The 22374-nt window shown below is 33.6% G+C and overlaps 1 protein-coding gene across 1 annotated transcript; it reads right to left on the minus strand.

Annotated features, from left to right (window-relative positions):
* Nucleotides 1-12149: 12149 nt before the first annotated feature.
* On the minus strand, nucleotides 12150-14978 carry LOC129238355 (protein toll-like). Its single transcript, XM_054873382.1, has one exon. It carries the CDS (start codon nucleotides 14976-14978, stop codon nucleotides 12150-12152), a length of 2829 nt encoding a protein of 942 aa, XP_054729357.1.
* Between the last annotated feature and the right edge of the window lie 7396 nt (nucleotides 14979-22374).

Consider the following 22374-nt stretch of genomic DNA (forward strand, 5'->3'; position numbering starts at 1 on the left):
AACGATTTTATCAGTCTCTACGACGATTGGCCTACCAGTACGGGGTGCATCTTCGACATCTACTGCACCAGAACGAAATCTTTCAAACCGACGCTGTGCTGTGCGAATCGTTACAGTATCAGGCTCATAAACTTCACAAATTTTTGCCGCCGCCTTCGTTGCATTTTTACCTCTAAGGTAGTATAAACGTAATAAAATATGACGAATTTCTTGCTTGGTGGACTCCATCTTTGACGCGCTATAACTTAAGACTGAAACATACAATCACAACACTGTCAAAGAGACACTTGTAGTACAGATTGTCGTCTTCAAATCACCGTGTAGTGTGACCCGATGCAATAAGTACAACGCAAGATATCTTTAAATGTCGCGCTCAATTGAGAAAATACGACATTACTTTTTCCCCAACCCAATATTTCACTTCCGAGTGAAATTCAATTAGATTCACTACAAATTCGGCATTTGGTGTTTTGTGTCTCACTTTCATTGCTTAACTTTTTCTGAGGAACGATTAGAATTCACTTCAATTGAAATTTGTGAATTCATAGGCCATTGCTTAGACGAGTTGAAAACAGTTTTTTTATTTAAGAAAAAGGAAAAAGTCACTAAGATCCACATCTCTACTGTAGCGAGGGAATTACCAATTTCTATGAACCCTATAACTTTTAAGGCTACTCAATCTGCCACATCACTTCTATGCGATGCGTGGGAAAGTGAACATTAAAATGCCTGAAAACATCGAAGATTAAGTGTCCAAAAGTGCTGCGCAACAGAAAAATTACATCATTTCCATAAGGCATCGAATGTGTTCCGAATTACATATATGCATTACGAAATATGTAGATAGCATGTCCCAGGAGTTACGCATAAAGAATTGCTCTCATGTTCTCATGCAAAGGATAAGCTCCAGGGTTAGTTGGAATATTCAATAAAGTATGGAAATTCGTTTCTAAAAATGGAATTCAATAACATAATTTAATGATTTTCGCATTGATATATTACCTTAACAACAATTTTAACGATTTTGCTATTCGGTAACCCATTTCATAACGAAAATCGATAAGACAAAATCTGCGGTTTTTTATTTTTTTGTTTTTTTTTTTATTTAATACACAAACGCCAATCGGCAATATACAACTTGGTAACAATTAATGAAAAGAGAAAAAATGAATTTTGAGGGGAAAGGTTTAAACCAATTAATTGGGCATTTGTAACAATTAATTGATTCAAAAAAAATTTTCGAAATGTTGTTTGACCTAGGGGTATGGTAATAGACGTGATTTAAAATCTGGTACGAAGGTATTGAGTGATCCGCTGTAAAAGTCCACCTCGTTGTGCAGAGAGTTGACGATCCTAGCTATTCGGTTATGTGGACCGTTAAAAACATAGTTTTTAGTTGACCTTGTGGTTTTTAGCAGTGGAAGTCCAACAGGTGCGAATTCAAAGCAACTATTGATATCTGCGGCATCGATCACGCCATTCACAACTTTGAAAAAGAATATTAGGTCCGCTACCTGCCGACGTGCTTGCAAATTATTGATGTGGAACTGGTCATAGATCTCCAGTGTTGATCTGTATCCTCCTTGGCGACTGTATCCAGGCTTCTGCAGAGTTTTACTTGTACTCGTTCAACGCGTTTGATTGCAGAGTCAGTAAAAGGAGACCAGATTACTGTGCTATATTCCAGAATTGGAAGGACTAAGGAGGAGAAAAGGCTCAGTAAGGTGTTGGGATTTGTGAAGTCCTTGCTGGTTCTTGTAATAAAACCAAGAGTTTTAAACGCTTGGAGAGTAACCTTGTTCATATGTTTGTTAAATATCAATCTGTTGTCTATGATAATACCTAAATCCTTTATGCTGTCGATTTCACTTATTGTCTCGTTGTTTAAATTGTAGTTGGTTGGAGTACAGACGTGCGATCTTGAGAAAGATACTGCTGCACTTTTTTCTGATACTCAGGCCTAGTTTGTTTCTACTGCACCAGGCCGACAAGAAGTCAATATCACTCTAGAGAATTTTGATGTCTTGTACACTAGTAATCGATCTGAAGATTTTTAAGTCGTCCGCATATAGCAGGTACTCAAACAGTAAATGATCGCCAATGTCGTTAACGAATATGTTGAACAGAGGTGGACACAGGTGTGATCCTTGGGGCACACCCGACGTTACATCATGCTTGGTGGATAGATGACCATCCACCCTCACTTGAAATTGCCTTTCAGATAGATATGAGTGGATCCAGCCCCAAGCATTGCCTTGAATACTGAGTTTATTTATCAGGATACAATGATTTGATTAACAAGTTGACGAGTTTGGTTAACTCAAACGAGAAAATAAGAATAAGTAGTTTTACTCGTAATCGAAGTGGTGAAATTAAGTTAGCAAAAAGTTATTAAAAAATCTCCCTAATATGTCTTCCAAGTATTTGGCTTATGATTTATCGCGTGGGGAAGAGGTAGTAAGCCTTCAAAGTAGGTCGACTTTCGCTCGGAGATGTGGCAATTTTTTCCATTTCGCTACAGAGGAGCTAAAAATTATATACTGGTTAACTGCAGACTTAACTCAAGACCTAATTTCTCAGCTTGACAGTAAACTTAGAGGTTCCAAAATCTCACCTGTCATCAACGATCCTTAGGTGAGCAATGGGGAATACCCTTGAGCCCGTTGTTCATTAGCACCAGCAGATGCAGCCAGCCGTTCCATGCTCTGCGCAATAGTAATGTTTGCTATGACCTAAGAGTGACAAATTATTAAATAAATATTACTTTTGAATATTTTATTCTACCCACTTTGCGCAAATATAATTGAAAAGTACACTCGAAATTGAATTTAACAGCTTGGCTAGTATGCATACGTAAGTCGTTTTAGCTATTCGTCTTTGCGTCATTCGCTCATTTGGATATTTAATTCGACAGAGATGCCACTCTCTATCAGTTTGTATACATTTCAGAAGACAACTGTTCAGTGTTAGTTAACATGAGTTTGTGAATAGCACAATCGTTAGTACCAAAAGTACTCTTCAGTTAAATCACATTCCCTCAGCATGGAGGGAGGTTAAGGTCATCTTTATCCCGAAGGCAGGCAGAAGCTCGCATACCAAACCTAAGGACTTCAGACCGATTAGTCTATCATCTTTTCTACTGAAAACATTAGAAAAGCTGATTGACTCGGTTATCAGGAACAGCATACCCCAATCACGTATGTCCAAATCGCAACATGCATACTGTAAAGGAAAATCTACAGAGACGGCCCTAAACTCACTGGTCACATCAATTGAAAGCTCATTTGAAGTTAAAGATTATTCACTGGCAGCCTTTTTAGATATCGAAGGAGCTTTTAACAATATCCTGCCTAAGGTCATAACGAACACGCTGTCAGACCTGCGCATTTCCGGAACCTTTGTGAATTTCATTGAGCAGTTGCTTACGAGCAGGTTCGTGAATTCGACGTTTTGCTCTTCGGTGATGCGCAGATCTGTCTGTAGAGGTACTCCTCAAGGCGGGGTACTTTCTCCTCTTCTGTGGAATCTAGCAATGAACAAGTTGTTGTTGGATCTGGAGGAGAGGAGAATCAAGGTTGTGGCCTACGCGGACGCTGTAGCTATATTAATAAGGGGGAAGTTTCCAGACACCCTCTGCAGTCTAATGCATAGAACCTTAAAATATGTGGATACTTGGGCCAAAACATGTGGTTTGAGCCTGAATGCGGCCAAAACGGAACTAGTGTTGTTTACAAGGAAATATAAAATTCCCGACTGTTGGCCTCTGACACTCAACGGAACTCCTTTGCTGGTCGGTGAAAAGGCCAGGTACTTAGGTTTAACCCTTGACAGGAAACTTTCATGGAAGCTGAATGTTCAGGAAAGAATAAAGAAGGCTGCTACGGCGCTTTATTCCTGTAAGAGAACTGTAGGCTTAAAATGGGGATTAGCCCCCAAAATAGTTCACTGGCTATATACGGCCATTGTCAGACCAATTATGACTTACGGAGTCCTGGTCTGGTGGCCATCCCTTGATAAGAAAACTTCCATTAAGCAACTAGATAGTATTCAGAGGGCGGCAAGCCTCAGTATTACTGGGGCGCTCAAAACAACGCCAACTTCGGCTCTAAGCGTTATGTTGCATCTACTACCAATTGACCTATATTGTAGACAACTGGCCGCCAAAGCGGCTCTAAGATTGAGGGAATCATCGATGCTCAAGACAAACAAATGGGGACACTCGCGCATACTTGGGATGTTTCCAGGTATTCCTAATACCACCGACTTTTGTGACTCGGTGAATACATACCTAGACAGGCCTTATACAGTCCATTTTCCATCCAGAGAGGACTGGGTGAATGGGTTAACAAACAACGAAAACGGGGTTAGTATATATACGGACGGCTCAAAACTCAATGATCAAGTGGGAGGTGGTGTATATTCGGAAACTATTTTCGCCAATTTATCCTTTCGCTTACCTGATCATTGTAGCGTATTCCAGGCCGAAATCCTGGCAATCTCAGAAAGCCTTTTAATGCTAAATAAAAGCGTAGTCACTGTTAGAGATATCTTCATTTATTCCGATAGTCAGGCAGCTCTGAAATCGCTTCTATCAAGCAAACACTCGTCTAAGACAGTAAAGGAGTGTTACAAATTATTAACAACACTTACACAGTACTTTTCTATTAATCTACTCTGGGTGCCGGGACACAGTAACATTACAGGTAACTGTAAGGCAGATGAGTTAGCTAGATTAGGCTCCTCGCTCCAAATTAGTCAGGACAGGCTCGACATACCTATGCCCTTGGCAACATGTAAACTTTTGATAGACAGATACACCATCAGTGCTGCTAACTCCAACTGGAGGCAGTTAAACACCTGCGCTATAAGTAGGCTAGCGTGGCCCGAATGGAACATGGGTCGCACTAAGAGTCTACTTAAGTTAGGCAGGAGGGATCTAAGGATTGTAGTAGGTGTCCTATCTGGGCACTGTCTAATAGGAAGACATGCCAGTAGATTAGGGGCACCATCTAATGACTACTGTAGAAGCTGTCAAGATATAGAGGAGGTAGAGACAATCGAACACCTTCTATGCGGGTGCATGGCTCTGTGTAGAAGGCGGTGGAGATTGCTCGGTTTCCCTTTTCTGGACAGCATTGCAGATGTTGCAAATCTCAAACTATCTTGTATAGCTAGCTTTTTAAAGGCCACACAATGGTTTAGAGAGGACCAAGTTGAGTAGGATAGGACAGTTCCGGTGGTATCACAAGGGGCCTCTAACTGGCCTAGGTGCGTCGTAGGACAGCCACTTCACCTAACCTAACCTAGTACCAACGGCAAATACTGCAGACAAAAATAACGATTGTCGAATCGTTTAATTGCACTACAGATTCACATTAAATAGAAGTGCCTACTTCAGGTAGATCACCTTCTACTCGCCACTTACCTGTAAATCTTACCACTTTCATTTAGGCATAAAGGTTTATTTTTAGCCTTCAAAGTGTACTTTAAGAAACGTTTTTCTACAAAGCTTTGCCATGTCAAATGATCCAAGTATTTTGGACATTGTCGTAAATTTTTCTGAAAATTGGTTTATTTAATATATATATATATATGTATATTAGGCTGGGTCGATTTGTGGGGAGGCAAAAAAATCGCCCATTGCTCTGTGAAAATCATATTTTAGGGATCAAAATAAGAAACTTTGCCGAAGGAACCATACCTCTAAAACGAGTTCTGATGTCCCCCAATTTGGGTCGAACTTTTTAGTTTCTTTTCTCATGTAATGGCCAAAAATGGTGATATTTTGAAATGATTGTATGGGGAACCCCCCAGGGGAGTTCCAGGGGGTGTGCCACTGGCATGGGTGGATCGGCCGTCCAAAGTTAGTGGGGGTCGGTCATACATTTGGACTCGATTGGAGCACTCTAAATGGGTGTCAAAGTGGGATTTTTCGTTCGACCCAAATTGGGGGACATCAGAATTCGTTTTAGCAGTATGGTTCCTTCGGCAAAGCTTCTTATTTAGATCCCTAAAATACGACTTTCACAGAGCAATGAGCGATTTTTAAATCGACCCGCCCTAATATTATATATATATATATATATGTATATATAATTGGCGCATACACCCTTTCTGGCTTTTTGGCCGAGCTCCTCCTCCTATTTGTGGTGTGCGTCTTGATATTGATTCACAAATGGAGGGACCTACAGTTTCAAGCCGACTCCGAACGGCAGATATTTTTTATGAGGAGCTTTTCATGGCAGAAATACACTCGGCGGTTTGCCATTGTCTGCCGAGGGGCGACCGATATTAGAAAAATGTTTTTCTTAATTTTGGTGTTTCACCGAGATTCAAACCTAAGTTCTCTCTGTGAATTCCGAATGGTAATGACGCACCAACCCATTCGGCTACGACGGCCGCGGTTTATTTGTAGAATCGGGTATAATAAGAAGTGAACTGAAAAAATTTAATTTTATTCAATATTGAACATTTTAGTATGGATAACTTTTTGTTCTTTTTAACATTTTTATTAATTTTTTCCTTGTTTTTGAATCAAATATGCTTAAAAAACCTTTTTTTAATTTAATTTTTTGGGTCAAAATTTTTGGTATTTTTATGTAAAACACCCCACTCCTCAGTTCATTTATTTTATTATTTTAGTTTTTTTTGCTTTAAAAAAGCTTTACATTCTACCTAAATTTTTGTGGTTTAAATTTTTCGGGAAGAATATTTTTCTTCACTTCGGTAAAATACCCACCCCGTAGAGTTGTGGTTTTCTTCATTACTAACAGTTACTATGTTCAATAATCCCTGAAAGTAGCGGTATTCCATTAACTCTTCAAGTTAAATTCAAATATGTATCTCGAACCCGAGAGAAATCGTCACTAATGTACGGAGCAACGCTTTGATCGAATTGCAAACGAACGAAAAATTGTGAATACGCATGCTAGCGCTACATTGGAGCAGTATTTTGCACTGATTAATTTACACTGGTTTGCATCGCCCTACTTATTAATGGAAAAAATTAGGTGGAAGTCTGACAGTGGTCAAAGAAATTCTTTCCCCATAAATTTAAAACGAAAAAATACAAAAATATAATAAAAAATAAGAAGAAAATTTCAGGAAAACTTGCATAAATCTGAAATAAAAGAAAAATTTTCTAAATATAATTTAAAAAAAAAATAAAAATTATTGTCAAGAAAACATTTTTATTTTAAAGTATAATTTAACCTAAACATCAAAAATTTCTAAAAACATAACTTAGGAACAGAAGGTATTAAGAAAATCTGAAAATTAATTAAATCTAAAAAACCAAAAAAATATTTAACATACTTTTTGAACACAAAACAAAAAAAACTTCGCTATAAATTTTGAACAAACAAAAAAACGAAACTAATAAAACAAATCTTTAATTTTCAAAAATTAAACAAATTATTTAAATATATTTTAACTTAAAAATATAAAAATCAAATATTTATAAAAATGTACAGAACAGAAGCTCTGAAAATTGAGTAAATCTTAAATAAGAAAATTTTCCCATAAATTTTGAACACAAAATAAAAATAAAATAAAAAAAAAATTCAAGAAAAATGTTTTTTAAGTATATTTTAACATAAAAATCTAAAACCAAAAGTTTTTAAAAATGTAAGAAACTGAAGGTATTAAAAAAAACTGTGAAAATTGAAAAACTCTTAAAAAATGGTTTACATAAAATTTGAATAAAAAAATAAAAAAAGTTGTTTAACCCAAATTAAATCAAATAAATTTTTTTTTACATTTCCAAGAAAAAAAAATTGTTTAAAGTATATTTTAACCTAAAACTCTAACAATTAAAAAACAACTCTGAAAATTGGAAACATCTTAAAAAAAAATTTTACCAAATATTTGAACAAAAAAAAACAATTTGTTTAATTCAAATTAAATTAAATTACATGTTTTTACATTTCCACGAAAAAAATTGTTTTAAGTATATTTTAATCTAAAAATATAAAAATTAAAAAAATAACTCTGAAAACATCTTAAAAACAATTTTTTTACATAAAATTTGAACAAAAAAATTAAAAAAGCTTTTTTAATTAAAATTAAATTAAATTACATTTTTTTCACATTTCCAAGAAAAAAATTTGTTTAAAGTATATTTTAATCTAAAAATCTAAAAATTAAAAAAAAACTCTGAAAATTGAAAACATCATAAAAACAATTTTTTACATAAAATTTGAACAACAAAATTTAAAAAGTTTTTTAATTAAAATTAAATTAAATTACATTTGTTTTAAATTTCCAAGAAAAAAATTAGTTTAAAGTACTGTATATTTTACTCTAAAAATTAAAAAAAAACTCTGAAAATTGAAAACATCTTAAAAACATTTTTTTATACAAATTTTTAATAAAAAAATATTTTTTTTAATTAAAATTAAATTAAATTACCTTTTCCTTACATTTCCAAGCAAAAAAATGTTTAAAGTATATCTTAACCTAAAAATCTAAGAATTAAAAAGCAACTCTGAAAATTGAAAATGTCTTTAAAAACATTGTACCAAAAATTTGAACAAAAAAATAAAAAAAATTTGTTTAATTGAAATTAAATTAAATAACATTTTTTTACATTTCCACGAAAAATATTGTTTTAAGTATATTTTAACCTAAAATATAAAAATTAAAACAAAAAATTCTGAAAATTGAACAAATCTTAAAAACATTTTTTTTTACATAAAATTTGAACAAAAACATTAAAAAAAGCTTTTTTAATTAAAAGTAAATCAAATTACATTTTTTTTTTACATTTCCAACAAAAAAATTTGTTTAAAGTATATTTTAACCTAAAAATCTGAGAATTAAAAAATAACTCTGAAAATTGAAAATATCAATAAAAAATTGTACCAAAAATTTGAACAAAAAACTAAAAAAAAATTTGTTTAATTGAAATTAAATTAAATAACATTTCTTTACATTTCCACGAAAAATATTGTTTTAAGTATATTTTAACCTAAAATACAAAAATTAAAAAAAAAAACTCTGAAAGTTGAAAAAATCTTAAAAACATTTTTTTTTACATAAAATTTGAACAAAAAAATAGTTTTTTTTAATTCAAATTAAATTAAATTACATTTTTTTTACATTTCCAAGAAAAAAATTTGTTAAAATTATAGTTGTAAGCTCAAAATGTACATCTGGCAATGCTTCTTGCATCAACTCATACTATTGTAACTACTATATACAGCTAGTCTGTATTCAAGCCTGCTTGGCTTCGCACGCGGTTTTATGTACTTGCTCTGCTACCATATGTACTTATTCGATTCACTGCGATTATTATACCAACACGAATAATAAATATACTTTATACCAACAAAATTGTTTAAAGTATATTTTAACCTAAAAATCTAAGAATTAAAAAACAACTCTAAAAATTGAAAACATCTTAAAAAAAATTTTACCAAAAATTTGAACAAAAAAAACAAAATTTGTTTAATTCAAATTAAATTAAATTACATTTCTTTACATTTCCACGAAAAAAATTGTTTTAAGAATATTTTAATCTAGAAATATAAAAATTAAAAAAAAACTCTGAAAATTGAAAACATCTTAAAAACAATTTTTTTATATTGTATAAATTTTGAACAAAAATATATTTTTTTTTGATTAAAATTAAATTAAATTAAATTTGTTTACATTTCCAACAAAAAAAGTTGTTTAAAGTATATTTTAATCAAACAATCTAAAAATCTAACACAACTCTGAAAATTGAAAACATCTTAAAAAAAATGTTTACTAAATATTTGAACAAAAAAATAAAAAACTTTGTTTTAATTCAAATTAAATTAAATTACATTTCTTTACATTTCCACGAAAAAAATTGTTTTAAGAATATTTTAATCTAGAAATATAAAAATTAAAAAAAAACTCTGAAAATTGAAAACATCTTAAAAACAATTTTTTTATATTGTATAAATTTTGAACAAAAAAATATTTTTTTTGATTAAAATTAAATTAAATTAAATTTGTTTACATTTCCAACAAAAAAAGTTGTTTAAAGTATATTTTAATCAAACAATCTAAAAATCTAACACGACTCTGAAAATTGAAAACATCTTAAAAAAATGTTTACCAAATATTTGAACAAAAAAATAAAAAACTTTGTTTTAATTCAAATTAAATTAAATTACATTTTTTTACATTTCCACGAAAAAAATTGGTTTAAGTATATTTTAATCTAGAAATATAAAAATTAAAAAAAAAAACTCTGAAAATTGAAAACATCTTAAAACAATTTTTTTACATAAAATTTTACAAAAAAATTTAAAAAAGCTTTTTTAATTAAAATTAAATTAAATTAAATTTTTTTACATTTCCACGAAAAAAATTGTTTAATGTATATTTTAATCTAAAAATTAAAAAATAACTCTGAAAATTGAAAATAGTCTTAAAAACATTTTTTTTACATTTTTACAATTTGAACAAAAAAATTGAAAAAGCTTTTTTAATTAAAATTAAATTAAATTACATTTTTTTTACATTTCCAAGAAAACAAATTGTTTTAAGTATATTTTAACCTAAAAACTAAAAAATAACTCTGAAAATTGAAAACATCTTAAAAACATTTTTTTTATATAAGTTTTGAACAAAAAAATGTTTTTTTAAATTAAAATTAAATTAAATTACATTTTTTTACATTTCCAAGAAAAAAAATTGTTTAAAGTATATTTTAACCTAAAAATCTAAAAACAAAAATTTATATAATAGAAATGGTAAATGGAAGGTATTTTACTTAAAAAAGTCTATACCAGATCCGCGCTGTAATGTTCTGGCGAATATTTTTGTTGATCAACACCATCGGAACTCAATATTTTTTATAAAAATAAGGGTCTCAAATTCCCAGACGCATAAGAATTATTAGGTTAAAATGTACCATAAACGGATGTGCCATTAAATTTTATTATGAACTCTCAAAGGCAATATTGAAAGTAAGTATAGTCCTAACCAATTTTTTTTAATAACTAAGATTAGTTTAAGTCTAAATTAGGAAAACTATATAATTAGAGCGTATGCTTCGTTAGGTGTTTGGCCGAGCTCCTCCTCCTCTTTGTGGTGAGTATCTCAATGTTGTTCCATAAAGCGCATAATACATACATACTTGTATATAGTATATGAATACCATACCACCAGTTGGTACCGCATCGAATACTTTCGGAGCCGAAGCATTTGTATCCATTCGGGCGACATGACTCAGTCAACGTAGCTGATGGATCTTTATTCGCTGCGCTATGTCTATGTCGTCGCTCATGTCTAAGCTCATACAGCGAGCAAAGGTTCAAAAATCTTACGCAGAATCTTTCTCTCAAATATTCAAATGGACGCCTCATCAGATATTGTAATCGTCCATGCTTCTGCGTCATACGATAAGACGGACATGATGAGAGACTTATAGTTAGTTAGTTTTGTTTGTCGAGAGAGGACTTTATGGTTCATTTGCCTACTTAGTCCAATGTAGCACTTGTTGGCAAAAGAGATTTTCCGTTGTATTTGAAGCCTGACATTGTTATCGGTGTTAATGCTGGTTCCTAGATAAACGAAGTCTCAAAATTATAAGTGTCAACAGTGACGTGAGTGCCGATGCGCGTGAGCGCCGACTGTTTGTTTGATGACAGGAGGTACTTCGTTTTGTCCACGTTCACCAGCAGACCCATTCGCTTTGCTTCTTTATCCAGTTTCAAAAAGGTAGAACTAACAGCCCGGTTGCTAAGGTCTATCATGTTAAAAAAATCAAAAATAAAAGGAAACATTTTCAAAATATTTAAAATTAACTTCGCAAAATATTAATATAAAAATATGTGTAAATACATACTACTATTTTGAGTTTCGACCCAGCCTCTCTCAGTCCAATACGTGCCGTAGTGAAAACGTTAAACGCATTTTTCTTGAAACCACATTTTACAAATTGACCAGAGTCATAAGTCGTAAGAGTATTAGAAATTTAGCCACTGTAGAAGGTTTCAAAAAGTTATTATTTAGCGTGGATTTGCAAGGAGCTGCACACTTTGGCAATGACAAGATTATATGGGTTCCAAAATATAATTCCATTTAAAAGTTTACATTTTTTGATTATATTTTCTTGTATTTATATTTTCCTTTAACTAAAATGAGAATCGTACCAACTCTTCATTGTCAACTTAATCCCGTCCACCACGCAACTGATTCATCTCAACTTTCCCCATCACATAAACCCTCTTCTTCAACTCAAGCATTCCTGCATTTCTGACTTCACCTTTCTTGTGTGGCATTGCATACCGTAATTTCTGCCAAAACCTAGCATCTTGCCAGTCCAGATAAGTATTCATATCCAAATATGCCTTCAACTCTCTATCCAATAAATCACTATTGGAAATCTCACCATATTTTATGATAATTATACGCGCACGCCCCTCATCCAACGAGCATTGATGCGCCGTGCGAAACTCCATGCGTCCCCAATCCGATTCCATAAAATGCTGCGAAAGCACAATAATTGTGCGGCACGATTGTGCAACAGACTCAATAATTTGTTCGGGTATATAAGCGCCAGCGAGCCAATTGTGTTCGTGCGTACAGACGCGGAATTGCGGATGGCCCTGTTCGAGTTGCGGCAGCAGCGTATGGTTGACAAAGTGCTCATCTCGATGAGCATATGAAATGAAGGCATCAAATGCCTTGTCCTTGTCCAGTTCACGTTCATTGATGCAACACAAGAAAAGGTTGTGGCTATACAACCAGACATGTATCTGCAATTTGTATTTGTAGTAGACAGCAATGAGAGCGAGCAATACAATAACTGCGAGCGCGACAATGGAAAATGTACTTATTAAACTGGTGCTTGGCGCTGGGGCGCCAGTCTTGCAAATATCGGCGAAAACGACATTTAAGAGTGTGGCATTTCTACGATTCGCGCAACGCAAATTTTCCACATCGCATATGCGTGTGCGATGAATGCGCACAGCGCGCAGCAGTTGCTCAGCACCACAGTCACACTGCCAAGGATTCCCCGCAAGGTATAGCTGCTGCAGACTTTCACTTTCATTGAGATATGCAAGCAGGAAGGGATCACTCAAACGCGCCAAGCGATTGTAACGCACATCCAGCATAGTCAAATTGGGCGGCAATCGGGAAGGTAGTAGGGTAGTGATTTGATTATGCGAGGCATTAAGTTGCGTTACATTGCCGTAGCCGAAGGATGTGTTCGCGGGTAGTTCTCTAAACTCATTATAACTAATGACGAGCGTTGAATAGTTGAGCGCAAACTCTTCTGGACGCGGTAATCTGGCAATTTCGTGCATCTTTGCAGCCGCACAGTTGATGTGTAGCATTGCGGTATGTCTGACACAAACACAGGCCGTGGGACAAAAAGCTGGCTGCCAGTTGCAGAGCTCAGCAGCTGGAGGTGGCGTAAGTGAGTAGCCATTCTGATTTGAAGGGTTTGTGGCTACGCATTGCAATTCATCCCTATCGGAAAGGTAGTCGCTCTTGAGTATCCAGGCTAATTTGCAGTCGCACTTTAGCGGATTGTGCGTCAACTTAATTGACTCTTGGCAGCCTGCGTGCCCATTAAATATATGAGGCGATAAGGCATAGATCTGGCTAATATTATTGTGTGACAAATCAAGTTTGAAGGGGCATGTTATGTAGCTTGCAGTAGTCCAATCCATATCAAATTGTGTTATTTGATTGTGGCTTAAATTGATCAAGGTGAGATTGTGTCGACGGTCCTGTTTTTCCATTTGAGGCAAGTTAAAAATAAAATCTAGATTCTCGATTAACTCTAACAAGCTGCTGCCGTCAGTGTGTACGAAGCTGCTCAGCAGTGTATCATTGCCGAAGTGACCAGCGCCCGTGAGCGACGCCAAGTCGTTATAGCCCAAGTCTAGTCTGTATAAATAGTGCAATGGCTTTATGCCTCCGATGATATTAGAAGGATTACTCAGGTAGTTGTTAGCCAGTATCAGTTGCCATAGAATATGTGTGGTATCGAATAGGCCAGCTGGTAAATACTCCAACAAATTGCTGCTGAGATCGAGCACCAAAAGATTTCGTTGAGCTACTAATAATTTTGGTGGCAGCTCATGCAACTCATTTCGGCTCAAGTTCAAGTAGTTCAACTGCGCAAGTGTTGAGAAAATATCTACGTGCAGCGTGTTTAAATGATTTGTAGCTAAATCAAGAATCCTCAAAGCGCTTAAGTTCCGAAAATGTTCGCTTGTAAGTTCCATAAAACATGGAGGTTGGAAGCGTTGTTGAACTACTGCCAATTTTAGCGATTGCAAATTTGCGAGGCTATCAAAGATACCTGTAGGAAGTTTTATATTCCCGACGCCGCAACCTGCTATATGTATAAGTAAGTATTTCAAATTATTGAGCTTACGAAAAAGCTCGGAAGGCAGCGTATTAAAGACATTTCCATAGGTTATAGCCAACCTTTGCATGTTGTGGGATTCCCAGAAAAACTCTGGTGGTATCAACGTCTCGAATGCTATGTGCGCATCATAGATAATATTTTCACGGCGCAGCATATCCGGTATACTCGAACAGTTGTAGAGTTTAAATGTTGTCTCATCATATAAATTTACGCTTGGCACGTGCTCGAGAAGTGAATTAATATCGCTCGACTCCCCTGTGCACGCTATTTCGAAAATAGATTTAGCAACATGGTTGTAATAGTACACAGATCCCGCATTGCCATACAGTTCACAATCAATCCATATTTCATTGCATTCGCACTTGCCGCGATTACCATCATAGCATTTGCTTGTGGTTATAACATAATCAGGTGCGGGTTCAAGTTCAAGTTCAGGTGCATGTTCAGATTGAAGTTCAAGCTCAAGTTCAGGTTCATGCTCAGATTCAGGTTCATGTTCTGGTTCGATAACCAATAAAGTGGATGAAGTGGATGAAGTGGTGTCTGAGCGCACTGGTCTGTTGTGGTAAAGCAGGACAAATGGAATCAGCATATAGGCTGGATGTTTGGACATGATTAGTGATTTTTTGGCATATTTGCTATATTTATTTTTAGTCGAAGCCTTTGGACGCCAGTGCCTTAAGTGGAACAATTTGTTGTAATTATTATTATTTTTTTTAAATAAACGGATAAAAAACGTATTATATTTATTTATCATTTGTCAATATATTTATTTTTTATTCATATCGTTTTTATTTAGTCTTTTGATTTGTTATTGTATTTATTTATTTATTCTTCAAGCTTATCTGATTAATTATTAAGGGGTGAAGAGTAGTCAGCGGCCCGAAAAAATTATGATTTTCTATAACTTTTTTTTTCTAGTCACTTGCTTTATTTTATAAAAGTAAAAACATAGCATCAACACATCATGCTTCGACTTGACTTTAGTAAAAATTAAAAAACAAAAAAAAAACCATTCCGCCCGATCATGCATCGCGAATGCTAACCTCATTTTCATGTGAATGGCAAATTGCACACAATTAGCTCTTGTGTACTTTCTGGCACTACCCACCAGTGTTGAGCTAATGCAAAAGCAACAATTAGCCGCTTGTTCATTGACACCCCTTTAATATGCTACACACAAGGGCTAATTGTTTTATATTCTCACGCGAATGTGACTGGTATGCGAAATACATAATTCGGTTGATTAATATTTGTAAAAGTTATAGTTGTTTGTGTGGAGTCCGTTCCTCCAGAAGTCCCTTGCGGTGATCATCACAAGTCCTTGGAGATTCATCTAAAATCAATCGGAAAAGAGAGGGAGGCTGGGGAAGCACCGGAGCCCCCATCTTGGCTAATGCAGAGGAGCAGAGGAAGGCGGTGTGCGCCAGCGCATTGTCGTGATAAAGGGTCCGATTGTTGACGAAGTCGGGCCGAACCCGGGCGACGTGGTTTTTCAGTCGAAGGAGCACTTCTTTGTAAAATGCCGCGCTTACAGTGCTTCCTGGAGATACAAACTCCTTGTGGACGATGCCTCGAGAGACGAAAAAGATGATCAGCATGGTTCGATCTCTGCATTTTCGCCACTGCAAAATCCTAACACACTTTTTAAAACAGCTTTGACTGTACCGCTGTTGCCAGCGAACTGGGATCGGTTTCTAGTGGAAGGGGAAGGTTCAACGATCATTTTCCCCCACCAGCCGATTCGGTTGATCGCTTGGCAGATGCTCCGCGCGGGAAAGCTCATTACTTTTCAATCAAACCCTGTATACTTTAAGAAATTGCAAAAAAAACCATCAAATTTTTTGGAAATTCTGACTACCCCTAACCCCTTAACTATTTTATTTATTCCTCATCTTGTTTTCTTATTATTTGCTAATTTCTTGCTGATTTATGTAATCATTTAATCCTTGCTTATTTCAGTATTTTTTTTTTTTAATATGTAAGTTAACACAGTTGCTGGCTCGTTCACCTGCTGATGCTGCATTTACCGCCTTGCGCGCGTATCCGGTGAAATACTACTTCGTGGGAAGCGCAGCGTCAGCGGATTAAGGATAAGATTGAAGATTAATTTCAAGCTAATCATTAATTGTAAAATCACAGTTTTTTGGATCTCAGAAGTAAATGGTAAGGAAAATCTAAGCTCCAGTTTTCGTTTCTCATTGAAGTGTGTTTGGCTCCGAACTTTAATTTTTTGGTGTTTCTCAGGGGAGCACCTTAACTTGTATTTATTTATTTATTTTTTATTTTATTTATTTATTATTTATTTTTTATCTATTATTTACATTTTTGTTATTCCTTATTATTGTCTTTATTCACTTTTGTATTTTTTGTATATATTATATTTATTGAAAATATGTATGGAAACGCAAGGTCTTGCTAGAACGTGTTATCGTTTATTCGATTAAATAGAAAGTGAAAAAATTGTGATTCAATGAATTGACATTTAGTCTGTATAATATAGGCGATGCCAGATTTGTGATATAGTATCCATTTCAACACTTTCCCTCAAGTCTGACATCGCTTACCAATTTATGTTATATATTCACAGGTGTGATCAAGTAATAATTAAATAAATATTAAATACATTTTCTCGAAATATGCATAAAACTTAAATTAGTTTCATTCCGAGATTTTGTATACAATGAATGTGCTTGGCTGCTGACAAACTTTTTGTCAAACCGTCCGCTGGCATCTCTTCAGTGCTAATCTATTTTATAATAATGCCTTTTCTTTCAACAGCTTCACGGACAAAGTGATGACGTATGTATATCGACGTGTTTGGTGCGATTATGGAAAATTGGATTCTAGCTTAGCTTAGCAGCACATTGGTTGCCATTGTAGATGATTTCGGTTCTATCTTCGCCGATAAACGGAACTGTAGAAAACGAAATATACATGACTTTGCCCAACGATTTGCATCAGATATTGAGCGATACTGAAGCATCTGAATACACGAAAGACAACGCCTGTTTATTAACAAAGGCAATCTGCGGCCTAAAGCAGTCGGGTAGATTGTGGTATCAAAAGCTAGATCAGACACTACGAAATATGAACATGATAGCATCGAAATGTGATCCGTGTCTATATATGGTATGTACAAAAACAAAGGTACCATTGCACTTATTGCATATTATTATTTACATATTATATTATTATATACATACATATGTTGACGACATAATCGTAGCGTCGAACAGCAAGCAAAAAATAAAACAAATAAAAAATTAACTTGTATCTGCTTTCAAAATGAAGGATCTAGGACCGTCTAAAGTTTTGCCTCTGAATTGAATTTAATCAATGTAAGCCGGTCGCCACACCTTCAAACGCCACCATAAAGCTGTCTAAGGCAATGTCTTCGAAACCGAAGAAGAACATCATTCTGCAAGAAAACTGGCATTCCAGAATCTAGTTGGCTCACTAATGTACTTGGCTGGGTGTACCACACCCCGAATCTCGGAATCACTTTTACTAGAACCAAAAACGGCTTCGCCTATGCCGATTGGGGGTCAAATGTTGACGACAAAAGATAATATACCGGGCTTGCATTTAAATAAGTGAACAGAGCAATAAGTTGGGAGTCCAGAAAACAGCGTATAGTGGCTGTGTCAAACACCGAAGCTGAGTACATGGCGCTTTCTGAATCAACCAAAGAAGCCATACATATTTTCACTAATATTTTGATTTATTTTTTTTATTTTATTTTATTTTTTTCTTGTTGTATTTTATTGGTTTTTTTCTATATATTTATTTATAACTTATTTTCCGATCTATTTTTAATTATTTATTATTTAGTTATTTCTTATAGTTCTCTATTTATTATTTTATAATATTTGTTATTTGTTGGTCCTTTACTTAGTTTTCTAATATAACTTTTTGTATGTTTTTTATTTCACTCTTTTATTTACTATGAAGTTATTAATTTATTCCTTATTTTTATTTTTTCATTTTTATTTTTCATAATTTTTTTATTACTTATTTTTTATTTGTTTGTTCCCCTTTTTGTGTTATTATTTTTTTATTCATTAATTATTTATTTACATATTTATTTATTCAATAAAATTTATCTTATATCCGACTTTTTTAGTAATTACTAATTATGCATTTATTAATTTATTCCTTATTTTTTGCTTTTTTATTTGATTTTATTATTTTATTTATTTGCTTACAATTTTTTTATTATTTTGTCATACATTTATTTATTTTATGTTTCACTATCTATTTTTAATTATTTATTATTTAGTTATTTCTTATAGTTCTCTATTTATTATTTTATTATATTTATTATTTGTATTAGTTTTCTAATATAACTTTTTGTATGTTTTTTATTTCACTCATTTATTTATTGTACTATAAAGTTATTAATTTATTGTTTTTTTATTTTTTATAATTTTTTTATTACTTATTTTTTATTTGTTTGTTCCCCTTTTTGTGTTATTATTTTTTTATTCATTAATTATTTATTTACATATTTATTTATTCAATAAAATTTATCTTATATTCGATTTTTTTAGTAATTACTAATTATGCATTTATTAATTTATTCCTTATTTTTTGCTTTTTTATTTGATTTTATTATTTTATTTATTTGCTTACAATTTTTTTATTATTTTGTCATACATTTATTTATTTTATGTTTCACTATCTATTTTTTATTATTTATTTTTCATAAATCTATATTTACCACTTATTTTTTGAATATTTTTATTTATTTGCTATTATACTTTTCTAATGTATTTATTATTTATTATTTATATATATATATATTTATTTATTTGTGTTTATTTATTATTTATTTTTTTATTTGCTTTTTTATTAATTTATTGTATATTAACTTCTTGCTTAATTTTTTGTTATATTATATAAATAAATTTTTTATAATACATATATTTGTATTTATTATTTATTTGTTACTTATTTTTTCGTTTGTAACTTATTTATTTACTTTCTCCCTTGTATATATTATTTATTAGTTTTTTATTTTTCATTTATTTATTTGTTATGCATTTATTTATGTTTTATATATTTATTGACTAACTATTAATCAATTTATTTTTTCCTCATTTAAATTTTCATTAGATAGTTTTTTTTATATTTTAAATTCATTTTATTTAATTATATACATTTATTATTTATTTATTGCATTTTTTAATTTATAACTACTATTTATTTATTTATTTGCTTATTTATTACTTTTTACTAAATTATTTATTTATTTATTTACATATTTATTAACAACGTGACAAAAGATGATATTTTAAATAGCATAGAGTCACTTAATGTGCAACCCGCGGTTTATCTATGGATAAGGCAGCTATTAGCTAGCAGAAAGATAAGAGCGGAGTGGAACGATGCAAGCGTCACCAAATATGCATGCAGAGGTACTCCGCAAGGTGGGGTACTATCGCCGCCGATGGATGACATAGCTATAGTAGTTACGGGAAAGTACCTGGACACCATCAGTAATGTGATGAACAACACTCTCAAAGCGATACACCAATGGGCATCTCGCGCAGGGCTAGGGATAAACGCGGGAAAAACGGACATGGTACTTTTTACCAGGAAGGGCAAAGTTCCGGTCAAAGATTATGCGAGGTACCTCGGAGTAATACTGGTTAGCAAATTGCTCTGGAAGCACAACGTTGAGGAGAGGGTGAAAAAGGCCAGTAACGCGTTGTACGCATGTAAAAGAATGCTGGGAGTTACTTGGGGTCTATCACCCTCTCTGATGCATTGGTGCTACACAGCAGTAGTTAGACCGATATTACTGTATGGAGCCTTAGTATGGTGGACTGCGACAAGAAAACTGGCATACTTAATGCCATTGGAAAGGATTCAACGACTCGCTGCTCTGTGCATAACAGGAGCGATGAAAACCACTCCAACGGCAGCGCTGGAAATGATACTCAGCATGCCACCTATTGACCTCATGGCGGAAAACCTGGCAGCGAAATCCGCGAGGAGGCTAATGGTTGCGGGGGTATTCACCTGCAGAACCTTCGGTCACAGCTCAATAGGAAAGTGGAGCTCAGGTGACACGGACTACATGACTCCGTACTTTATTTGGGAGAGAAGGTTTCGCACTACAATTGAAGAGGAGGGATGGCACAAAGGCATGAAGCCTGGCCATAAAACTTTTCACATCTATACAGACGGCTCTAAAACTCTAGACGGAGTGGGAGCGGGTATTTACTGCTCAAAACTAGGAATAAGACAGCTTATCAAGCTGCCAGACCACAGCAGTATTTTCCAAGCGGAAGTTTTTGCTGTGGGGAAAGCCGCGGAGCTAACCTACCCTAGAACAAGAAAGAACTTACAAATTAATATATACGTGGATCGTCAAGCAGCAATAAGAGCAACAAGCTCATATTGTATTAAGTCCAAAAATGTTCGACGGAGCAGGGAGGCCGTAGAAAGGCTAGCCGCAAACAATAGGCTGCATATCTACTGGATGCCTGGTCACAAAGGCATTATGGGGAACGAAATAGTAGATGAGATAGCAAAAAGTGCTGTTAGACTACGTTTTGAGTAAGAGAATGACATACCAAAACCGCTAAACACAATATACAACGAAATGGACGACCACATGAAAAGGCAAGTGGAAGCTAGGTGGACTAACCTGACAACCTGGCAACCTGGCAAAACAACAAAAGTCATGTGTAGAACTAACGACAAAAAACTAACTCAATTCGTACTTACGTTCTCGCGAAAGGAATGAAGAAATATCATAGGTATGCTAACAGGTCATAATCTATTGGCTGCACATACGTAAAAGATAGGGATTGCTAACACGGTCAAATGCAGAAAATGCAGAGAGGATGTTGAGGAGACTTTAGAGCACCTCTTGTGCGTTTGTCCGGCATTATTAAAAACGCGACTAAGATGCCTGGGAGCCCCACTGTTTGAGGGTCTGGAAGACGTCTCAGAAGCGGAGCTCCCAGCCGTACTTAGATTCGCCAAAAGCGCTGACATCCTACTTTAGGTATTCATAGAGGTCGGTCTCCGTCTGATATCGCTAGGGACCAAAAGCTCTATAGATGGCTTATTGCCAACCAGGCTAACCTAACCTAACCTTACATATTTATTTATTATTTATTTTTTAACCTAACCTAAACTATGTTTTATTATTTAGTTATATAATATTTTTTGTACGATTAATTTATATATTTTTTATTATTTATTGAACATTTATTTGATTTTTTAATTTTGTTTTTGTAATTACAGTAGTACTTAAACATTTCTTCATTCATTTGTTTATTTTCTTATTTATTATTTCTGAATTAGTCATTATTTTTTATATAATATTTACATTTTTACAATTAATTATTTTTTTTTATTTATTTATTTGTTCACTTCGTAATTTACTGCTTTAATTACTATTTATTTATATTGAATAGCAACCTTGGATATTATATTTATTTTAGTTGCTATAACCGTTGTTTCTCCACGTAGTCTTACAACAAAACACTTTATTTTAATATGTAATATTTATTGATTCAAGTTGAAAGATTTTAAAAATTTGTATTCGCTAAAATGAAACGCTTGATATTTTCACACCAACACACGAAGTAATACTAACTGTACACTTTTGAGTTCAAATGCAATAACCACATAAAATCTCAAGAATTATTATTATGATTATGATAATGAAATGGATTACTCACTCTCCGACCTGTATCTTAAAAGTTAACTCACTACACTATGGAACAAATCAAAACGTTCGCAAAAATGTCAAGAATTGCATTTCCATAAATGAATAAACAAAATTTCTATATTTCGCCTTAAAGAGACAAAAATACTTTTATATGGAGAGAGTAGCGGCTTAATGAACTTAAAAACGGCTATGGGAGCAATTACATATTGAGCTCCTTTGCCAAAAACCTTTTTTATTATTGTTGGTGTTGTACTGTGTTGCTTGTAAAAACTGTAGCTTTTTTATCAACACTTACAATTTGTCAAACCGCAAACAC

This window comes from Anastrepha obliqua, chromosome 2 (genome assembly GCF_027943255.1).
Source record: "Anastrepha obliqua isolate idAnaObli1 chromosome 2, idAnaObli1_1.0, whole genome shotgun sequence".
In the NCBI taxonomy this organism is placed as follows: Eukaryota; Metazoa; Arthropoda; class Insecta; order Diptera; family Tephritidae; genus Anastrepha; species Anastrepha obliqua.

What these genes read in the sequence shown, in the direction of transcription:
- LOC129238355 (XM_054873382.1), bottom strand. Translation starts at nt 14,978, where the DNA reads ATGTCCAAACATCCAGCCTATATGCTGATTCCATTTGTCCTGCTTTAC.